Genomic DNA, 23,129 nt, shown 5'->3' with positions numbered 1-23,129 from the left:
TTCTTATTTAACATGTTTAGAAATAGTGGCCATTTTTCAATTTCCACAGGTACGCTGTGCATTATTGGACTTGCAGGCATTGCTGAATCACCTTGACACTATTTACATCTTACAGATGCTGAAGTTTCCTAACCATTACCTAGTAAACTGATTGCATTCAATTTCCCTATACAAGCACCATAGATTTTATGAAAATGCCTTTTTACGGGAACAGATTCTGGTTGCAATGGAATTACATGCTGAAAGCTTTAAATCAAAATATTACTGTAGCTTATTCAAAATACTATAATAATATTGTAAATATTGATCCACTGACAGCTATAATTCTGTTTAAAAGAATTTGACGGTGAAGTAAGTACATTATTTACAGTTAGATCTCCCTCCCTGACATTACTCAGAGCTCTGCTTGCACAGCACACTCGAGGATTGTAATGGATCACTATACAGATCAGGTGCTCCTAATCCTAAAACATTCTATTTTCATAAAATAGTACAAAATATGTTAAATATTGGTGTCCGTTCTCAGAAAGAGAATTATAGGATACAATTTGCAATGGAGTGAACTTCATCTATCAATGAAGAGTGGGTTAGAGGAATAATTGTTGCTGCCTCAACAGAGGGAGTCAACTGAGTAACACAACACAGTGTGTGATCTTCTAATGATGGTGTAAATTGCATTGAGGAAAGGTCCCTATTCTATAGATCTAAAATTACGAGGGGCAAAGAATTGCCAAGGGAAAAGAAAATGCATTTCTTATGGATATTTTACTGTTTACAATAAAGATAGTTAAGTATTCTAAGATCACCTTAAAGCCTTTCATTAATTATTTTACCTCCAATGCACTGTTTTCTAAGTGTGCGTTTGCCATTCATTTGCTCTTCTTCCATTTAAAAAATAGCTTTTCGCAAGGATGATTCCTCAGATGGGAATTTAAAAGCTCTAACTTACAAAGTGAAAAGGAACCAAGTAATTTAACAACCTACAACTATTTTAAATATCATTATCAAGAAACAGAATACTAGGCAAAACTGTACTAAATCAATTACTCTATATGCATTTCATTCTGCTATTCCTCTCAAAGGCATATCCACTATGCAAATTACTTGATGGATTGTGGTGCCTCCAAGATATAATAAATAATGTATGCATTAGTGTCATTTTACTTGAAATAACTTTATCCAGCCACAAAACATCCCAAACTTTTTCTTAAATATTATCATAAAGGTCCCTCAGAGATGAATCACAATCAGGCCAGTAACTGCGGAGAATTGAGACTTGGTTGCTGATCAAGGAGACTTGCTGCTGGATGATGGAGCTATTATCTTGTTTTCCACTGAGCTAAGCATTGCATAAAATCTTGAATTGTCATTAGAGAGCAGGACTCCGGGGCTGTCAAATTCAGCAATCTAATAAACACAGAACATTTCTTTTAGCATTAACTCTGTTCCTAGTCAATACTGTCATTAGAAATCAACACTCCCAATCTCAATTGATAAAAAGCTGTTCTTTCCTCATATCCTACCCCAATTAGAACTTCTTAAAAAATATAATATACTCTGAACTCTTCATGCTGGGACAAATCTGCACTAATGGTGATAATCTCTAGTGTTTTACCCAACTGGCCTTTCACCATATGTGAGAGTTGGTAGCAAGGTTAATTGTTTATTTTAGCTGTTGGAAATCTTTAGCTTTTAAGTTATCGATATCATTTTAAGGTTGAGTATTTTTTTTCATTATCTCACATTATTCTTGTAGTTAAATCCAGGGCTAGTCTAAAATGGCAAAAAGTGCAGGGGCTTTTTATAGAACATCATTAATCATGACAGGACCTGCTAGATCTGTCAATTTCCTGTCTGACAGATTCATCCTGTCTTCATTCATTCTGTACTCAAGTGCTATGATGTGCCCCGATATCCACTCACTTGTTTAATAAATGTTGGGTAGATTAAAGGAAATCCAGATAAATATATTAAAGAGAAGGGAAAAGAGCATTATATTTAAGGAACAATTACCACATAGAAACAGGACCTTTGGTCCATTAACTCAACTCCAATCACTAAGCACTCATTTACAGTAATCCTATATTAATCTTATTTTATCCCTCCCCTTTTCCTGTCAACAAGCCCCGAAACCACCGCACACTCTGACACAGTAGGGGCAATTTACAGTCTCCAGTTAAAGTACCAACTATCAGATTTAGTGATCCGAAAAGACTTGAGTGTAACTGAAGGAAACCCACATAGCATGAGGGAGAACACACAAATTCAATGAAGGCGGAACCTGAGGTTAGGATTGAATTCAGGTTGCTGTCAGTGTTGTGCCACCGCTGCCCTATACTGACAAAATTGGGCGAGGAAAGATGGGTGGAGGTTTAAGAGCTAGCACGAACTAATTATAGTGCATGGTTTGTTTCTGTACTGTGTATTCTTTTGAATAATGAACAAAAAATCAACTTCAGTTACATCATCTTGCGTTTGCTGTTCCTCCATAGAATTTTCTCTTTTCTCAAGAAAGTTCAGAATGTCGATATAATGTATCTTATTTTATATCCTGAATAGAGATCATGAATAGCTTCTCAAGGGGGAAAATACTAAAAAAAACTGTCCTTTTGATGTAACAATAAAATGATAACAGCTGTTATGACAAGGTAATTCTGATGCCAACTTTTGATATCAGCATAGAGTCATAGAAACCTCCAACACAGAAACAGGTCCTTCAGCCGATTCAGAACCGTTTTACCTGCCTAGTCCCATTGACCTGCACCCCGACCACAGCCCTCCACATCCCTCCTATCCATGTACCTATCCAAACTTCTCTTAAATGTTGAAATCAAAATCACATCCATCATTTGTGCTGGCAGCTGGTTCCATACTCTCACCACTCTCTGAGTGAAGTAGATACCCCTCATGTTCCTCTTAAACATTTCACCTTCCACCCTTAACCTCTAGTTGTAGTCTCACCCAACCTCAGTGGAAAAAGCTTGCTTGCAGTTACCTATCTACAAACACCCAATTTTGAATATCTCAATCAAATCTTCCTCCAGTCTTCTCCGTTCTAGAGAATGAAGTCCTCACCTACTGAATCTTTCCTTGGAACTCAGGTTCTCCAGTCCCAGCAACATCCTTAAGTTTTCTCAGTACTCTTTCAACGTTATTTACATCTTTCCTGTAGATAGGTGACCAAACCTGCACACAATACTCCAAATTAGGCCTCACCAATGTTTTATACACCTTCAACATAACATCCCAAATCCTGTACTCAGTACTTTGATCTATGAAGGCCAAGGTACCAAAAGCTTTCTTAATGGCCCTATCTACCTGTGATGCCACTTGCAATCAATTATGGACCTATAATTCCCAGATTCCTTTGTTCTACCACACTACTGCTCACTGTGTAAATCCTATCCTGGTTGTCCTCCTAAAGAGCAACACCTCACATTCTCTGCATTAAATGCATCTGCCATTTTTCAGCCCATTTTTCCAGCTGGTCCAGATCCCATGGTAAGCTTTGATAGTATTCCTCACAGTCCACCCTTAGTCTTGGTGTAATCCATAAATTTACTAATCCAGTTAACCACATTATCATCCAAAATCATTGAAGTCCATGTAGACTACATCCATTACCTTGCCTTCATCAACTTTTCTGGTAACATCCTTGAAAAACTCTTAAGATTAGTTAGACATGACCTACCATGCACAGAGACATACTTACTGTCCCTAATTTCTCCTTGTCTATCCAAATGCTCATATATTCTGTCTCATAGAATACATTTCAATAATTTTCCCACTACTGATGTCAGGCTTACTGGCCTGTATTTTCCTCGTTCGTCCTTAGAGCCTTTCATAAGCAGCAGAACAATGTTAACTATCCTCCAATCTTCTGGAACCTCACCTGTCACAAAGGATGATTCAAATATCTCTGCTACAGCCCTTACAATTTCTGCAACTTGCCTCCCACATGGTCTGAGGAAACACCTTGTTAGGCCCTGGCGGTTTGACCATCCTAATTTGCTTCAAGACAGCAAAAACCTCCTCTCTGTACAGTAATCTGTATGGGGTCTATGACCTCAAGGCTACTTTATCTCACTTCAATAGTCTCTGTGTCCATCTCCTGAGTAAATACAGATGCAAAGAATCCATTTCAGATCTCCCCTTCTCTTTTGGCTCCATGCATAGATTACTATTCTGATCTTCCAGAGGACCTATTTTGACACTTGCTATCCTTTTGCTCTTAACATATCTGTAGAAGCCCTTGGGATTCTCCTTCACATTGTCTGCAATAGCAACCTCATGTTTTCTTTGAGCCTTCCTGATTTCTTTCTTAAGCGTTCTCTTGCATTTCTTATAGTCAAGTACCTCATTTGTTCCCACCTGTCTATACCTGCTATGCAACTTCTTTTGCTTCCTAACCAGGGCCTCATTATCTCTCAAAAACCAAGGTTCCCTAAACCTGTTATCCTTGCTTTTTATTCTGACATGCTCATGTAAGCTTTATATGCTCAAAATTTCACTTTTGAAGGTCTCCCACTTACCAAGAACACCTTTGCCAGAAAACATCCTGTCCCAAACCATACTTGCCAGATAATTTTTGATACCATCAAAATTGGTCTTTCACCAACTTCAAATCTCAACTGAAGGTCAGCACTATCCTTTTCCATAAATACCTAGAAACTAATAGTATTATGATTGCCAGAAGCAAAGTGTTCCCCCTACACAAACTTTTGTCACCTACCCCTGTCTCATTCCCTAATAGGAGATCAAATATTGCACAATCTCTCATTTGGACTTCTATGTACTGGTGCTAATTAAGAAAACTTTGCTGAACACAACTGACAAACTCCATCCCATCCAATCCTTTTACAGTATGGGAGTCCAAGCCAATATGTGGAAAGTTAAAATCACCTACTATCACAACCTTACGTTTCTTTCAACAGTCTGCGATCTCTCTACAAATTTCTTTCTCTAAATCCCACGGACTGTTGGGTGATCTATATTATCACACCATTGATGTGGTCATATCTTTCTTATTCCTGAGTTCCACCCATAAAGTTTCACTAAAAGAGTTCTCCAGTCTGTCCTGACTGAGCACTGCCATAACATTTTCCCTGACTAGTAATGACACCCTCCCCCTTCAACCTCTCCTGCTCTATCACATCTAAAACAACAGACCACAGAATACTGAGCTGCCAGTGCTGCTCCTCCTGCAACCAAGTGTCGCTAATAGCTAGAATATCATAATAACATGTATTGATCCATGTTATGAGCTCATCTGCCTTTACTACAATACTTCTTGCATTGAAATATACACAATTCTGAGATCATAAGCTTGGGGATCCTTTAACTTAGCACCAAACTCCATGAACTCACTTTGCAGAACCTTGTTCCTCTTCCTACCTTTGTCATTGGTGCCGAGGTGGACCATGACCTCTGGCTGCTCACCCTCCCACTTAAGAATGCTTTGTATTTTATCAGAGTTATCCCTGGAATCTTGTTCTCGTCCACAGAACATCCTTTCTATTCCCCTAACAAATCCCCTAATACCACAGCTCACTTCTTCTCCCCGCTTCACTTCTGAGCCACAGAGCCAGACTCAGCACCAGAGACCTGACTGCTGACTTTCCTCTGCCAGGTCATCCCCCACCAAAAGTATTCAAAGTTGTATACTTATTGATGAGGGGGGTGGCCACAGGGTTACTCGATAGGCTGTTTAAAGCCTTTCAGCCTCCTGTCACCCAGTTTCCTGTGTCCAGCACCTTAGGTGTAACTATCTATCACCCCCTCAGCCTCCTGAGGGGTCCGGAGTTCATCTGGTTCCACCTCCAGCTCCTTAACACGGAGTGTTAGAAACTGCAGCTGGATGTATTTCTTGCAGGTAAAGTCATCAGGGTCACCAGAAGTCTCTCTGCTTTTCCAGATCTCGCAACAGGAGCATTCAACTACCCTGCTTGGAATCCCCACTGCTTTAAATTGGCAATTATAAAGAAGGAAACAATAAACTGAAAAAAAACATACTTACAGCTTTTCGCCTTCTCTCACTGAAGCCTTTCCTCGCTGAAACCTCAAAATCCCCACTCTAGCACTGTCCACTCTAACAATGGCTGCTCTAACAGAGGCCACTCCGCTTGCCTCTGCCTTATTTTAATCTGATTCACTACTGTTCAAATGCTGAAACTTCTGCAAAGCACTGCTTTTAATCCTCACTTGCCAACCTGAGTGAGTCACCTCTTTTCTCTCTCCCAATCTCTGATTCATCGTTGTTTAATGGGTTAAATAGAGAAATACAGAAGTTGCTGCTAGTTAGGTTCCTCCTCCTCTCTGTGCACTCTTGTAGGATTTTCTAATAAGCTTGATACTGAACGTCTGTAATGATATGAACTTTCTAACTAATGTTGCCCTAAAAATGGTTGGAAAAGTTAAGGCTATTGATTAATGAGTGAATTTATAGCAGCATAAGAACAGAGGGCAGAGGGAAAGAGATGCATAAAGAAAGAGAGAGGCACAAGAGACAGTGAGGAGATGAAGCAGACTCGCTGTGGCTGTGGGTAAGAGAGATGGAATGTAGAAAGCGTGTGTGTGAGAGACAGACATAGAAGGTGAAAGAACTGGAGAGGGAGAAGGCAAGACCAGGGACATGACAGGTAATTGAAGCAAATCAACATATTAGCTTTCAGTCTGAAACAACTGATCTGGTTGTTAATGCTAACCTGGACAAGCAAAGGGATCTTACCTCTCCCTGGTCCAACACCATTATCCTATTGCAGTTCAAAACTGTGTGAAGACGATGTGCTACAATTAGCATTGTACAGTCAGAAAAAGCCTCCTGAATGGTCTTGTGAATCAATACATCAGTATCGGTATCAATGGCAGCAGTAGGTTCATCCAGAAGTAAAATCTAATTTGAAAGAGTGCATTTCAGAATTACAATACTGAAGTGAATGTTACTGCTCAGCTGAATTCAAAATATAAACATTTGAAACCAAAGTACTTTACCCATAAGCTTCACAAACAAGAGAAAATCTGCAGATGCTGGAAATCCAAGCAACATACACAAAATGCTGTGATCAACAAAATGCCGAAATGTCGTCTGTACTCCTTCCCATGGCTGAGTTTCCACCAGCATTTTGTGTGAGTTACCTTTAAGTTTGTTCTGACTTCCCAGACAGTTTATTTGTGAGATGGAGGTCAGGGTGAGACAAAATAACGAAAGAAAATTTCAGGATTTTTTTTCTGGAAACTTGGTACTTCCTCCCTCCAGCCCAAGGTAATCAAAGCTTACAGCAGATGGAATGTAGAAAATGTGTGTATGAGAGACAGACATAGAAAGAGAAAGGAAGAGAGAGAGAAGAAAGCAAGACAAGGGAGCTTAGAGCAGACCATGGTAAAATTTCATATGCAGCTATGAAAGCTGTACTCAGAAACTCATCATCCGTTTACCTTTTCACTCCTGTTAATAAATTTACTCTGACTGCAAGAGTCCATGAAATGAAGCTTGTTTTGGCTCACATAACTTACATGAGTCCCTGATATATTTTATCCAATGTAACTTTTCGTCTACTCACATGATTTAAATCAGAAGTTTAAACCTTGATGCCCAAAGTATTCTATAGCAAACTCTAAACTTAAAATTTTTCTTTGCTTGATGGGACAAATTTTTAATTGGAGTTTGTTCTAGATATCAATACATTTTTTTGACTGACAGCTTTCTCGCCAAAGTGCCTTCATGCCATTATTAGTTTTCTCTCTTCAGAGATGTATTTAACTGCCTCTTTAACATTCACGGTGTACACCTGGAGTGTCAAACTCATTTTAGGTCACAGGCCAGATTGGGGAAAATGTGACTTCATGTGAGCCGGATCAGTTGTGCACGCAGGCATGCTCCCACAGCTTTTGTTGCCTTTGTTTTTTCAACCTGCTCTCATGTATCTCAGTCTCTGCTACAACTACAAAGTGTTTCACTTTACGAATTTCGTTTCTTATGAAGGAGATTGCCTAGCAAGCATTATTTTTATGATTGGTATTAATTTACATTCGTAGGCTACAAGAAAGTTGTGATGAGAGAGAGAAAAAACCATGCTGTTTTGGCTAAGATTGTTTTGTGAGCCACACCCTTTCCATTAATAAACCATTTGAAATCGAACATTAGCAGACACAAATGTAGACCTAATGAAACAAATTGTAAAGGTAGGCTACACAATTGCACCTAATTTTTATCAGCATGCTTCCAGCAATCAAACTCAGACAATGAACACAGTTAGCCTCTAATTTTTATTGAAGTGATCACATTTACAATAATAGAAGTCAGAAAATGAATGAATCACAATATAATGACACTCAATATTTCATAATGCATTTTGCTTACATGTCGCAGTGCATCGAACAGTATCACTCATTTTTCACCTGCTGCTTCCAGACATCTGACACCTCTTGGCTTTAACCAGCCTGCCAACATCAGGGACCAGTTTCTGGGCAGTTGTGATTTTCATAATGTCATTTAGATATCTATATGTCAGCTGCGAGCGCAGTTTGGATTTGTTAATGTTCATTATGGAGAACGCCTGCTTACAGATATGTTGTCCCAAACATGCAAAGGATCTTTGACGCAAATTCTGTTATCTTGGGGTACATCGGTCCCAGGTATTGATAGAACGAGTCCAGACCCACAGTCTCAAATTTATATTTCAAAGCCGAGTTACACTGAATTTCAATTAGTTCCATTTGGAATTCCTCCGGCACATCTGATGCTGCGTTGACGACAAACGGCGAGCAAAATAGTGAGAATTCCTTCTTGAGCTGAGTGAAGACTTGGAAATGATTCTGAAACTCACTTTTCAGCCGTGATATTTTGTCCTTGTACCTGTCCATGTTGTCATTATTCCCATGAGCAACACACAGACTGCAAAGAGGGGAAATGAGCTGGGTTGCTCTGGGATAGTTGCATCTCCCACAGGCCTAATTTAATTTGAAAGGCACAAATGCTGTCGTAGTGTTCTGTAACAAGTTTGTTGCGGCCTTGCATGTTAACATTAAGCACATTTAAGTGCTCTGTTATATCAACCAAAAATGCAAGATCATGAAGCCAGTCTGGGTCATCCAACTCTGCCACTGGCTTCCCTGTCTCGTTCATGAATAGTCCAATTTCCACACATAATTGAAAAAAATGTTTGAGCACAACCCCTCTGCTCAACCAGCGGACTTCAGTGTGGTAGAGTAGGCCGTGTCCAATATTACTTTCAGACAAAAGATTGTCAAATTGCCGATGGTTGAGTCCCTTGGCTCTAATAAAATTAACCGTTTTGATTACTACATCCATGACATTGTCCATTTTCAGGCTCCTGCTACATAACACCTCTTGGTGTATAATACAATGAAAATTACAGAATTCCTGCTCTGGATTCCCTGTCTGAACTTTCTCTCTGAGTTTCGCAACAACACCTGCCTTTTCCCCGACCATGGACAGTGCGCCATCTGTTGCCACGCCAACAGCGTGACTGCAGTCAACCCCCAGTCTGTCCAAGGCCTCGATGAGGCTGGAGAAAACGTTGTTCGCCGTTGTGATGTTTGTCATGGGCATCATCTCCACAAACTCCTCAGTGACGGTCAAAGATGCATCAACACCAGGAATAAATATTCCTAATTGAGCTACATCAGTCACGTTGGTGCTCTCATCAATTGCAATAGAGAAGGCAATAAATGCCTTCACTTTGTCTTTTAGCTGACTGTTCAAATCTCCAGCAAGGTCCCTGATTCTCTCTGCCACAGTATTTCTTAACAAGCTGATATTACCAAAAGCCTGTCTCTTCTCAGGGCACACCAGCTCAGCCGTTGTTAGCATGCATGCTTTGATGAATTCCCCCTGTGAGTATGGCTTCGATGCAGCAGCTATCTTGTTGGCAATTATATAGCTGGCCTTGACCGCTCCATAATGAGTCTCTCGACTTTTGGTGAACATTGATTGCTGTTTTTTCAGAGCTGCTTCAAGCTCGTTTACCTTTTGCATTCTGAGTCGTCCAGCGTACTTGTCATATTTTTCTCCATGTGACGTCTCATTGTGTTGTTTGATATTGTACTCTTTTGCCAGAGCCACTTGTTGCGAGCACATCAGACACACAGGTTTGCCGTTGACCTCAGAAGGAAAAACGATCTTTCCAATTATCGTTGAATATCCAACCTTCGATGTCAACTTTTCTTTTCTTGGAAAGCATTTTGAACCACAGCAGCAAACAGTCTCAGCCTTGCTACAGGTGTTACTTACCTGAGTACTCTGTGTGTTTATACTGTGTCTGACGACGTAAGTGGGGCCCCAGTGGTCTTCAGTACAGGGTGGTAGGTGCTTATGCACAGCGGGTGGTTAACTGCCGCCTATTGTTTTCTAAGTACACACAAAAAGCTGCCGGTGCAGCAGGCGGCACAGACAACGGTGGTGGAGAGAGCGGTTGCCGTACAGATACATAATAAATGGTCGTGAATATACTTTTTTCCCCCCCAAATCATCCCGTGGGCCGGATTGGACCCCTTCATGGGCCAGTAGTTTGACACCCCTGGTGTACACCATATTCCTGATAATTAACTTTAGATTTAAACGATTACTCCTGATCTTTCATATAACGTGCCACAGCACTTCAAAAACATGAGTAGCTTTTTTAGTTCTTACTTGTTATTTTCTGATACAAAATCATTTACAACCTTAAAATATCAAAACTCTGGATTTCAAGTCACAATCCCTCAGCATATTTACCTTCCAAGATGCCCAGCCATTAATAAGTGATTATTTTTTCCTGAAAGTGAAAACTACAGAATACCTTTTAAAATTGTTACCTTGCTGTGTTGAAGAAGGGCCCGAGCCACGCACAGTAATTGCCTCTCACCCACAGAAAAATTCTCTCCATTTTCCATGACCTCAAATTCAAGTTTCCCTTCCAGCTGTAAAATCTGTGAAATGCATATATCAAACAATCTTGTCAATTAAATTGTTCTATATTTTAATATCTTAAAATTGTAAATGTAGTTTCGTTGCCACTACAAATATTTTGTCAAATTTACAATCTGAGAATTGTTAATTTTGAGAAATTAAATACATGTCTATTTTATGTACTGATGTCAGTACCTAATATTTTTAGGCTAGGGCCAGTGCGGGTTAAGTGTAGAGGGACACCTCTTTGGTTCAATAATACACCTGCTTCCTGGTCATAAAATTTCCTTGAAATCCAGTTGTAGCTCTGAACCTAATTGGTAGGCAGTGTATACTCAACATAAAATTATGATATTGTACCTAAATAAATGGAAGTTATTTTGTAGGCAAAAATAAGCTTTCTAATTAATGCCAGTCTATATAATTCGAATTTCTTTGTGCATAAAACTTTAAAAGGAGTGGCAGGCAAATAGAAAAACCTAGTATGGCATTCTAAGATGCATTTTAAGCATTCATTTATAATCACTGAGAAGTACCTGTTGGTTTATATGAGATGCACTTGATTCCAGGAATAGATAATATGATTCAAATAAGGCACGATCAATCCATAATGGTAAATCCTGTTGACATTAGATGCAATCTCAAACCATCTTTTGGTAGCTTAAGTTCCATCTTTCTCCACTGATTTTACACAGCATTTTAAAACTAAATAAGTTACAGTGAGCTGAACGGCCTCATTCTGTGCCATAAATTTCTTTTGACTCTGACTTAAGGAACGCATAAGAATTTGGAAAGTACACATTACTATAGAACATGTGCAATAAGAAAGGGTTGCAAAAATGAAAAATAGCCAGTTACAGAAATATATATTTCAAATCTAACTTATCAGTGGGATAAAGTGGGTAGCCGTGTCATCTGAATGGCTAAACCACGTGAAATCCTTTTCATCATAGAAGTAATCAAACTTCTGTAATTTTTGGTGGAATTAAATCACAATACAATCATAAAGCATGATCAACAACAAACATACAAAATAGTTGTTCAATTTGATTTGAACCACTGATGTAAATATACTGTAACTTGTCACAAAATACCAGATTATGTAACTCTGGTCATAAACCACTTGAGATTGTCCATGTAATTGTATGTTCCTTAGGGAAAAAAAACTTGTCATCTCCTTGAAGGATTTTCTTTGTGATTTATCTGTTTTAAAGTTACCCTGTAAATGGGTATTTTTGTTATAATTTTTATTTGAGTCCATGAATATTAATCAGTAATGAGGCATGAAATAAAATTATACCAAGATTAGTGCTGCAAAAGTGATATAACATTATTAAATACTATAAACAAATAACACATATCAGATACATGTACTTACACTTTCTTTCATGTGAGCTCTTTCTAACACATCCCAAATTTGAACATCAGTATATTGATTATAAGGATCCAGGTTTGATCTGAAAATAAATATGGATTTACATCTACAGTTAATATAGATGTGATATTCACTTAAGATTTGGACTTGAATTATATGAAGATTTTTTTTTCTCAAATACGGTAGCCCGTTCTTCTAATTCGACAATTAGACCATAAGACAGAGGTGCAGAATCAGGCCATTTGATAATGGCTGATTTATTTTCCCTCACAACCTAAATATCTTGCCTTCTTCCCATAGCCTTTGATGCCCTGACTATTCAAGAACATATCAACCTCCACTTTAGCTACATCCAACGATTTGGCCTCCACAACTGTCTCTGGCAATGAACTCCACAGTTTCACCACCCTCTGGCTAAAGAAATTTTTCCTCATCTCTGTTTTAAATGGATGCCCTCTTATTCTGAGGCTGTGCTCTCTGGCCCTAGACTCTCCCATAATTAGAAACATCCTTTCCACTTCCACTCTATCTAAACCTTTCAATGAGATTCCACCCACCCCCCAATGAGTGCAGGATCAGAGCCATCAAACACTCCTCACACACCAACACTTTCATTCCCAGGATCATCAAACATTCCTCACAAACCAACACTTTCATTCCCAAGATCATCAAACACTCCTCACACACCAACACTTTCATTCCCAGGACCATTCTTGTAAAAATCCCGAGAACTCTCTCTCATGCCAACACATCCTTTCTTAGATATGCGGACCAAAATTGCTCACAACACTCCAGATGTGGTCTGACCAATGTCTTATAAAGCCTTAGCATTACATCTTTGCTTTTATATTCTAGTCCTTTCAAAATATGTGCTAACATTGCATTTGCTTTCCTTGCTACCAACTCAACATGCAAACTAATCCTGAGGGAATCTTTATAAAAAAGGACTCCAAGTCCTTTTGCATTTCCAATTCCTGAATTTGTGCCCCATTTAGAAGATAATCTATGCCTTTATTCCTTCAAAGTGCATGTCCTTACACTTCCCTACACTGTATTCCATCTGTCACTTACTTGCCTATTCTAATAATCTGCCCAAATCCTTCTAGACTCAATGCTTTCTCAAAACTGTCTTTCCCTCTACTGACCTTTATATTATGCACAAACTTGGCCACTAAGCCATCAATTCTACACACACGGATTAGACAATTTTTAATCCTATGTCACTTCTTTCTAAGTATATGATTTTACTTTTTAATCAACAGAGCTACCCCAACCCTCTGTCCATCTGCCTATCTTTTCACTAGGATGTATATCCTTGGATGTTTAGTTGCCAGGAATGTTTAATTCCCAAGATTCAGATCAGTTAGGAATTTAGTCAAATTAGATACATACCTAATAGTGCCAGCAAAGAGCACAGGTTCCTGTGGGATAATGGATAGCTTCTTTCGAAGATCATCCAGTCCAATATCACTAATCTTCACACCATCTATTGTAATGCTACCACTGGAAATTTCTACCAGTCTGAACAATGTCACTCCCAGGGATGATTTCCCTATGTATAAAAGATGTTTCAAGATAAATTAATATTAACAATTTGGTTAGTATACACCTTATTTCCATGCATAATATGGCTTAATCTCCTACAGCCTACAAGAGTAAAGTAATAATAAGTGTTCTGAGAGTATAAATTTCCTCCTAATCAGGCAGATTACAGTACTACTTCTCATAGGCTATAGTTTCAACTCTAAATGGACAGAAAATAGTTGTGATATATATAATTTACAGAATGATGGTCAATCTTTCCGTGACAGCTATTTCCAAAAAGTTTCAGTTACTTAAATATTGGTTAAATGAATGAGAAATTTCTTACAAACTTCTAAATAGTGTCAGAACTGTAAAATTTCTGACAGTTCTCTAATATCACACAGTTCTGTAATTCTTTTTTCATTTTATGTGCCAATTCCTGATGAGAAACATCAGTAAATTAAGATTATTTACAGAGCAAAATTACTTATTTGACATTATTATATTGCAAATATATAGTCCATAAAGATACTAAACACTAAACATACATTCTTGATAGCATCTCAAAAACATTGCAGACCAACACTGCAGAAAAAAAATTAAAACACTGTGAATCCTTAGCTGCAAACTTTGTAAATTCCGAGAAGCACAAATCATTTTTGGAAAGCACCATCAAATTCCAATATTCTTAAGCCACTTCGATGGGATGTGTTGTTGCTCCTCCACTCCTACCTCTCTTAATTATTTTCCATTTAATAATTAAGATTGAGAAAGATATATCAAAGGCTTTAGCACTAAATTAAAACTTTCATTTACTGAAAGTTGGTGTTAGCAACGAAGCAAGGATTTATTGAAAAGGTAGTGGTGACTACCTTCTTGAACTTCTGCAGACTGCATGGTGTTGGTATCCATCTTAGGGCTGAGAGGTCTTACATTAGGGTGGTCATCCACTGACAATGAAGAAAAAGAAATATACTTTCATACCAAGATATTGTGAATATAAGAGCCTTCACTTGCTTACTGACATTCCTTGCAATAGCTGTCCTAATCCTTGTTTGTAGGAGAGATCATACCTGAGGGAGGTGGAGTAAAAAAAAATCTTGCCAAATCACTGCAGCGCATTTTCCAGTGCACACTGTACCAATGATAGACGGTGTGATCATTTAGGATGAGGGATTAGAGTGATCATATCCTGAATGGTGCTGAGAATTTTGGGCCTTTATCCATCCTGTGAAATTTGGAAGAGCATTATTCCAAGCTTGCTCTACAGTGTAATTTGATCATGCCTGATTTGTCTCAGGCCTCTCCTCATCTTCATGGCCTCATAGCCCTCAATACTCTCATCTTCCAAAAACTCATCTTCTTACTCTTTAAATGCCTCCATTAATCTAGACTTCACAGCCTTCCAGGGTTGAGGGCTCTGCGATTCATGGCCCTCTGAGAGCAGTTCCTATGCACCTCAGTATTAAATAACTGACTCCTAATCTTGTAACTACACAGAGCAATCACTTTATTAGGTACAGGAGTGGAACGCAGTTAGCCTTCTGTTGCTGTAGCCCATTCACTGCAAGGTTTGACATATTGCGCATTCAGAGGTGCTCTTCTGCACACCACTGTTGTAATGTATTGTTATTTGAGCTACTGTCGTCTTCCTGCCAGGCTGAAACAGTCTGGCCATTGTTCTCTGACCTCTCTCATTAACAAGGCATTCTCACCAACAGAATTGTTGCTTGCTGGATTTTTTTTTGATTGTTGCACCATTCTCTATAAACTTTAGAGACTGATATGTGAAAATCCTAGGAGAACAGCAGTTTCTGAGATACTCAAATCATCCCATCTGGTCAAAGTTACTTAGGTCACATCCCCCCTTCTCCCCCCTTCCCCCTCTACCCCCCTCTCCCCCCCTCTCCCCCTCCCTCCCCTCTCCTCCCTCCTCCCCTCTCCCCCCTCCCCTCCCCTTCCCCCTCCACCCTTCCCCCCCTCCCCCCTCCCCCTCCCTCCCTCCCCCCCTCTCCCCCTCCCTCCCTCCCCCTCTCCCCTCTCCCCCGCCTCCCCCCTCCCCCCTCCCTCCCCCTCTCCCCCTTCCCCCTCTACCCCCCTCTCCCTCTCCCCCCTCCCTCCCTCCTCCCTCCCTTCCCCCTCTACCCCCCTCTCCCCCTCCCTCCTCCCTCCCTCCCCTCCCTCCCCCCCTCTGCCCCCTCTCCCCCCTCCCTCCCCCCCTGCCCCCTCTCCCCCCTCTCCCCCCTCTCCCCCTCCCTCCCTCCCCCCTCTTCCCCTCCCCCTCTCCCCCCTCCCTCCCTCCCCCCTCTTCCCCCTCCCCCCTCCCCCCTCCCCCCTCTTCCCTCTCCCCCTACCCCCCTCTCCCCTCTCCCCCCTCCTCCCTCCTCCCCTCTCCCCCCTCCCTCCCTCCTCCCACTCACCCCTCTCCCTCCCTCCTCCCTCCCCCCCTCTCCCCCCTCCCTCCCCCCCTCCTCCCCTCTCCCCCTCCCTCTCCCCCCTCCTCCCTCCCCCCTCTCCCCTCCTCCCTCCCTCCTCCCTCTCCCCCCTCTCCCTCCCTCCTCCCTCCCTCCTCCCTCTCCCCCCTCTCCCTCCCTCCTCCCTCTCCCCCTCTCCCTCCTCCCTCCCCCCTCCCTCCCCCCTCTCCCCCCTCCCTCCCCCTCTCCCCTCCCCCCTCCCCCTCTCCCCTCCCCCCTCCCCCTCTCCCCTCCCCCCTCTTGCCCCCTCCCTCCCCCTCCCCCCCTTCAATTCAACATAGTGTTGGAAAAATTGTTAATTTTCAAGTGTGAACTAGTTGAAAAATAGAAATCCTGGCTCAGCTCTATTATAATAGAAAATTTGAAGCACAGAATAAAAGTAACAAAGGAATATTGCATGTATGTGAAATTTAAATATAGCAGACATCATGGAGTAATACTTAATGTTTGATTTACTTCTTGAAGCTTAATCTATTGGGAATATCCTTATTTGAAATGCTTTGAATGGGCTTTGTGATTCTAAAGTTATTGTATAATTGATTATAAAATATAATGTTATATTTGCACATCAGCATGCCAATCTATTATACGTTTTGCAATAGGTAACTAACTTGCTGAGAGAAAATGTACATTACTTAATTATTTAGTAGGGTCACAACTCTACCTGACTCATGTAGACAAATATCTCAACATAATTTCAATATTCTCCAAATTAAAATTATGAATTGCTTAAATAAGAATGGAATTACCTGATCCTGTTCTTCCAACAATTCCTATCTTTTCCTGAGGTTTGATGGTAAATGTAACTTTCTTAAGTACAAATGGTAGGTTGTCACGGTAACACATTGCCACTTGGTGAAACTGGATTTGTCCTTCCTGAGGCCAGTTAAGAGGAGGTGCCGTCTCTGGAATATGAGATGGTGCTTCTGATTCCAAGTTCTGAAATTGAAACAGTATGTAAAGTATCATAGTTTCAAATTGTAACCCTTTTCTGGCACATAATAAATGCTTTCCTGACAAAGATAAACTGTATACTAAAATAACAACAACAAATACTGGAAATATTCACAGGTCAGGTGGCATCTGCAGAAAGAGAAACATTGCAGAATCTGATGAAGGATCCTTTCCCCAAAATGTTAATTCTGTTTATTTTTCCACAGATGCTGCCTGACCTATTGAGAGTTTTCTACTTCTATTGATGGTTGGACAGATGTAATGATTTGAGACATGTTAAATTACTACTCAAAAGGTACCTCTGATCAACACCTTTTGGATTCAAATCAGAAAAGGAGAATAGAGTAATACTGCAGAATCATACAGCTGAAAATTCACCATCAAAATTGCATTACTCAAATCGTAAGCAATTTCATGTTAAATTTTTCAGTCAATCCATTACATCATGTAGCTTTCTGAATTTATAAATTACAAGCGGCAGAAATTGTAAACTCAGTCAGCTCCATCATAGGCACTTTTCCCTCCAGCATCCATGACATTTTCAAGAAATGATGCCTCAAAAAGGCAGCATCCATCATTAAGTACCCCCCTCACCTAGGACTTGCCCTCCTCTCATTGCTACCATCAAGAAAGAGATGCAGGAGCTTGAAGGCACACACTCAGGATGAGCTTCTTCCCTGCTGCCATCAGATTTCTGAATAGACATTGAACCCATGAACACTAACTCATGACTTTTTTTTCTCTTGTACTACTACTTAATTTAACTTTTTTAATATATACTTCTTACCGTAATGTACAGTTTTTATCACACATGCAATATACTGCTGCTGCATAAAAACAAATTTCACGACACGTGCCAGTGATATTAAACCTGATTCTGATTTGGAGGGTAGCACCGCGCAACTTATGACAGCAGCACCCAAACGTCAGTTCCCTTGACATTCAATAAAGTCATGGCTCGCCCTTTGCTCTATCCATTTGCCCACCCAGTCCCAATATCCTCCAACTCTTTTCGAGTCCAAACAAGATTTGACCTCTTGATTACTTTTCATGGTATACGTACAAAGAGTCATGATTAGATCTACAACACTTACCTTGATGTAATGCCTGATTCTTTCTACAGATGTGAACCGGGCTTCTGATTCTGAAGCTAAGCGGACCGTAAATTGGAAAAGTCCTGTCAACTAATTTAGAACACCAAACAGAAGATTAAGAGAAGTTATTATGAGAGAAAATGAAATCAGTTATTATTTAACTAAAAGACACAATTCAATTCCATGTTTTAGAAAAGCAGTACGTTCTGAAAAAAAGGAGCGAGCATTCTAGTTACTACATAAGTACCTTTATCCACCGTAGTATACTGCAAAATTCCTATCTAGAAACTCATTCCACATTCCCTCGAGCCAAGAGTTCCCCATTTCTGCTATGAGTAAGTAAGATGAAAAATCAAAGTTCAGGACTCTATCAACAGCATTATATAGTAATTTATGTGTTATATGTACTAGGTACTTCCCGTCCAATGTCAACCTTAATGATGAGATCCAACATCATCTTAAATGCGCTGGTACAGCTTTTGGACGTCTCCAAACGAGAGTCTTTCATGATCGCGACATCCAAACAGACTCCAAAATATTAGTGTACAAAGCAGTGGTAATCCCAACGCTCCTGTATGCATCAGAAACCTGGACAACATACTGACAACATCTGAAGGCACTTGAAAAGTTCCATCAACGCTGCCTTCGAAACATCTTAAATATCAGCTGGGAAGATAGAAGAACCAAGGTCAGTGTGCTAAATGAAGCAAAAACAAGAAGCATTGAAGCCTACGTCATCAAGAACCAACTAAGATGGAGCAGTCATGTTGTTCGGATGAAAGACGAACATCTGCCAAAACAAATCTACTCCCAGCTTAAAGAAGGCAAACATAAAAGAGGCGGACAACAGAAGAGATTCAAGGACGTCTTAAAAGCCAACATGAAGAAATGTAACATCGATATCAACAGTTGGGAAACCAATGCCAAGGGCAGGAAACTCTGGCAAGCCATCATCCGAGAAGGAACAGCAACTTTCAAAGCCAACAGATGTGCAGAATTAGAAGAAAAGAGAAGAAGGTGGAAAGGGAGACAGCAACAACCAAAGCCCAATCTGCCATCTGGAACTACCTGTCCTGAATGCAGAAGAACTTTCAGAGCCAAGATTAGACTCATAAGCCAGTTGACAGTCCATAAGAAGATCAACAGAATCAAGGTCATCATCCTTGACCTCGAGGGATAGCCACGATGACGACTAAGGTTGAATTTTAAAACACTGTAGATTTTAAGTGGAAAGGACTAAGAGTATAAGAGGTGATGAGGCCCAGGATCATTTATAATTTTTGGGTGTGAAGATGAAGAATGATTATTCCACTAACAAGAAAACATCTGCAGATGCTGGAAATCCAAGCAACACACACAAAATGCTGGAGGAACTCAGCAGGCCAGGCAGCATCTACGGAAGACAGTACAGTTGGCATTTCAGGCCAAGACCCTTCGCAAGGACTGGAGAAAAAAAGATGAGTAGTAGATTGAAAAGGTGATTGTATGTCTGAAGCACATGGCCTGGATGGTTTGAACTATAGGCCTCATCTGAATAGCCTGAAATTGACGCCGGTGGCAATGAAGTCAACAAAAAAAGTGAAGTTCAAAGAAACTAAGTATTCCTGCAAAGAGTCATTGGTAATATTTCAAACTCGCCTTTCATTTTCTAGCCATACTTCAGACTTCGGCAATATAAACATATCAGACCATTAAGTGATATAGATATAGAATTCCTTCACTAACAAAGCATAATATTATCCACTCTTCCCTTTCTTTCCAGTAAACAGTAATTCTTCTGGGAACAAAAAATTCCAAGATACCTTACCCTCATGGCAATTATTCACAAGTGAGTGTTTGTTCATTTATTTACTGGTATTTATAGATGTGGGCTTTACTGTCATTTGATACTCAGCCCTAAGAGAATTGTTGAGGTCGCAATGTGCTGGTGCCTTAAATCTTTGCAGCCTGTGCAGTAAGATTTCTGTTAGGCCCAGAGTTCCAAGATTTTGAGCCAGCCATAATGTGATGGCACAGAGTTTGGAGAGGAATTTTCAGATTGTGGTATTTACATACAATGACCAACATCAGTGCACGTTGGTGAGGCCTATACACCAGTGGAGAGGGGGGAAAACTGACCCATACTTCACATAATGTTTTGGCATGTCTGTTTCCAAATGGCTCAGTGAATGGCAATCAAAAACAGGATCTCTAGGTAACCTTTCTTTTCTATAAATCAGGGGATTCAGGCTGAAATTTTAAGTAGTTATTACAAATTAAACCAGAACAATAATATCAGAAATTGGATTTGAAGGCTAACTGTGTTTTACAAATACTGCTGGTGCCCTTTAAAGATACCTACATAGTATTATATGATGTCATAGGATCTGTGTTGGTCTAATGGAACTACACTAATTCATCATAACTAGAAATGTTCTGCTGGGCGTCAATGACCGAAGCATGTCAACCTTAAAATCACGCTCTCCACAGCACCCAGTACCAAGGCAACACACAGTAAAGCCTGCTCATGGTGGGAGGGTGATTACAGGACAGAGGAAAGAGCTTGCAGACTTTCAGTAAAGACATTAAAGACTTGGTAAGTGGAATAAACAGTATGAAGGGCATCCTGAGCCAAGGGATGCCAGGAGACTGAACAGGACCACTACATGAAGAGCCCAGAGAAGGTGGTTGGTGCTTTGGCCAGTAAAATGAGAAAGCTTGTACAATACAGCAGTGTCACAAAAATTCCATGATTCCTACACAATACAGCTAACCCAATTAAAGATAGCTTTATTTGTCATAAAAATACATATATATATTGAAACATACATATTGTATGCATCAATGACCAACACGTGCTTCCGTCACTAACACAGCATGCCACAACTTACTAACCCTAACCCGTACATTGAGCACCCGGAGTAAACCCTTTCAGTATCATTGGGAATGTACGAACTCCTTACAGCCAGCAGTGGGAATTGAACCTGGGTCCTGGTGTTGTAAAGCATTGTGCTAACTATTATGTTATTGTGTATTATGGTGGGGTGGGGTGGGGTGGAGTGGGGTTTGTATTCCCAGAAAATGGTCCATATTGAGTCATTTTGTAAAATGTAAACACATTAGCTGTGCAAGAAATGCAAACTAAAAACAAATAAATCATATTTATTTATCTAATCATTTTCACATAAATTTCATAAAAATTGATTTTTATTTTGTATCGGATTTTTGGTTGTGTTTTATGAATTCTGTATAAGTTTCTGTTGCCATAATGCAGGGTACGTCAAAGTAAGTTTTACATAAATATAAAAACTGAATTTCCATGCACTCATTTTCATAGGCACACACACAGACATGCTGTTAATCACAGAAGCAGTTGCTTGGGCAACGTCTCCCACTCACTAATCTTCTGCTTCACTCTGGCATCCTATACCCTCCTTCATTTTCCTTGGTTTTAGCCTCCAAATGTGGGATACTGTAAAATTTTCTCAATCTCCTTCTTCTCCAGTTAGGTTAAAACATTGTCAAAATTAGGAAGGAGGTCACCCACATGAGAGGGTAGCCCCCTTGAATGTGGGCTCTCTCTAAGCTGAAATATATCATCCCATCATTAATGTGGCATGAAGATCACTAAATCCCAAGCTACCTCTGAAGGAAAAAGTGCCTGCAATCTTCCAGAAGTACTCTCTTTCAATGTTTCATTGCTGATACTACATCACCTGTGACTTGATCTACAGCAGATGCCATTATTACTTGCTAGCATCACTGTAAATGTGGGTTGGCTGGAGTTTATGAAAGTAGCCATCTGTTTTGTTACACAAACACGAGGAATTCTACAGATGCTGGAAATTCAAGCAACACACATAAAAGTTGCTGGTGAACGCAGCAGGCCAGGCAGCATCTCTAGGAAGAGGTACAGTCAACGTTTCGGGCCGAGACTCTTCGTCACGACTAACTGAAGGAAGAGCAGATTGTAAGACAGCAGATGCAATGCCACTGTTTAAAAAAGGATGTCAGCAAAATGTGGGCAACTAAAGGGCAAGTTACCTTAATGTTTGAAATCAAGAAGTTGTTTGATGCTATATTTAAGGAAGAAATAGCAAGACATCTGGACAGATGTGGTTCCAACAGGCAGGCAGAGCATCGATTCATGAAGGACAGGTCCTGTTTGCCAAACTTTCTGGAGTTCTTTAAGGATATAATTAGCACAGTGGATAGAGGAAAACAGGTGGATATTGTGTACTTGGAATTCCAGAAAGCATTTAATAATGTGCCGCATGAAAAATTTATCCATAAGGTAAGGATGCAAGGAGTTGGGGCTAATATAGTAGCATGGATATACTATTAGTTAACCAATATACTAGATAAGGCAGAATGTTGGGATAAGTTGGTGTTTCTTGACTTGGTAGTTAGTGGGGAGCAGGGTGCCACAGGGGTTGGTGCTGAGTCCACAAATGTTCATGATTTGTTAACTTAACCCATATCTACAGTACGTTTACTGATGGCACTAAATTGAGTGGTAAAGCAAATTGTGCAGAGGATGCAGAGAGTCTGCAGAGATATAGATAGGTTAAGTTAATAGACAAGAGTCTGGAAGATGGAGTACAATGTTGGTAAATGCAAGGTCATTCATTTTGGAAGAAAAACTCAAAGATCAGATTATTATCTCAATGGTGAAAGATTGTGCAGAAAGACTTGAGAGAGGTTGTGCATGAATCATAAAATGTTGGTTTGAAGGTGAAGCAGGTTATCACAAAGGCAAATGGAATGTTGACCTTCATTGCTAAAGAAAATGAAATTAAGAGCAGGACGGTTATGTTGTA

At 40.1% G+C, this 23,129-nt stretch overlaps 1 protein-coding gene across 1 annotated transcript in view; it reads right to left on the bottom strand.

Moving 5' to 3' along the window:
- The window catches only part of LOC134352556 (ATP-binding cassette sub-family C member 5-like), a 155,937-nt gene that overhangs the window by 419 nt on the left and 132,389 nt on the right, over window positions 1–23,129 (bottom strand). The window contains exons 24-30 of the mRNA XM_063059812.1: window positions 18,331–18,420; window positions 17,032–17,221; window positions 13,677–13,836; window positions 12,288–12,366; window positions 10,816–10,929; window positions 6,728–6,892; window positions 1–1,407 (exon numbers count right to left, since the gene is read on the bottom strand). The exon at window positions 1–1,407 is cut by the window's left edge and continues 419 nt beyond it. Coding sequence (XP_062915882.1) covers window positions 1,288–1,407; window positions 6,728–6,892; window positions 10,816–10,929; window positions 12,288–12,366; window positions 13,677–13,836; window positions 17,032–17,221; window positions 18,331–18,420 — 918 coding nt within the window. The 3' untranslated portion in view covers window positions 1–1,287. The remainder of the gene's footprint in view (window positions 1,408–6,727; window positions 6,893–10,815; window positions 10,930–12,287; window positions 12,367–13,676; window positions 13,837–17,031; window positions 17,222–18,330; window positions 18,421–23,129) is intronic.

Source organism: Mobula hypostoma, chromosome 10, assembly GCF_963921235.1.
Source record: "Mobula hypostoma chromosome 10, sMobHyp1.1, whole genome shotgun sequence".
NCBI lineage: Eukaryota > Metazoa > Chordata > Chondrichthyes > Myliobatiformes > Myliobatidae > Mobula > Mobula hypostoma.
Note: the sequence above shows the minus strand (reverse complement) of the source record. Positions and strands in the feature narration are given on the sequence as shown.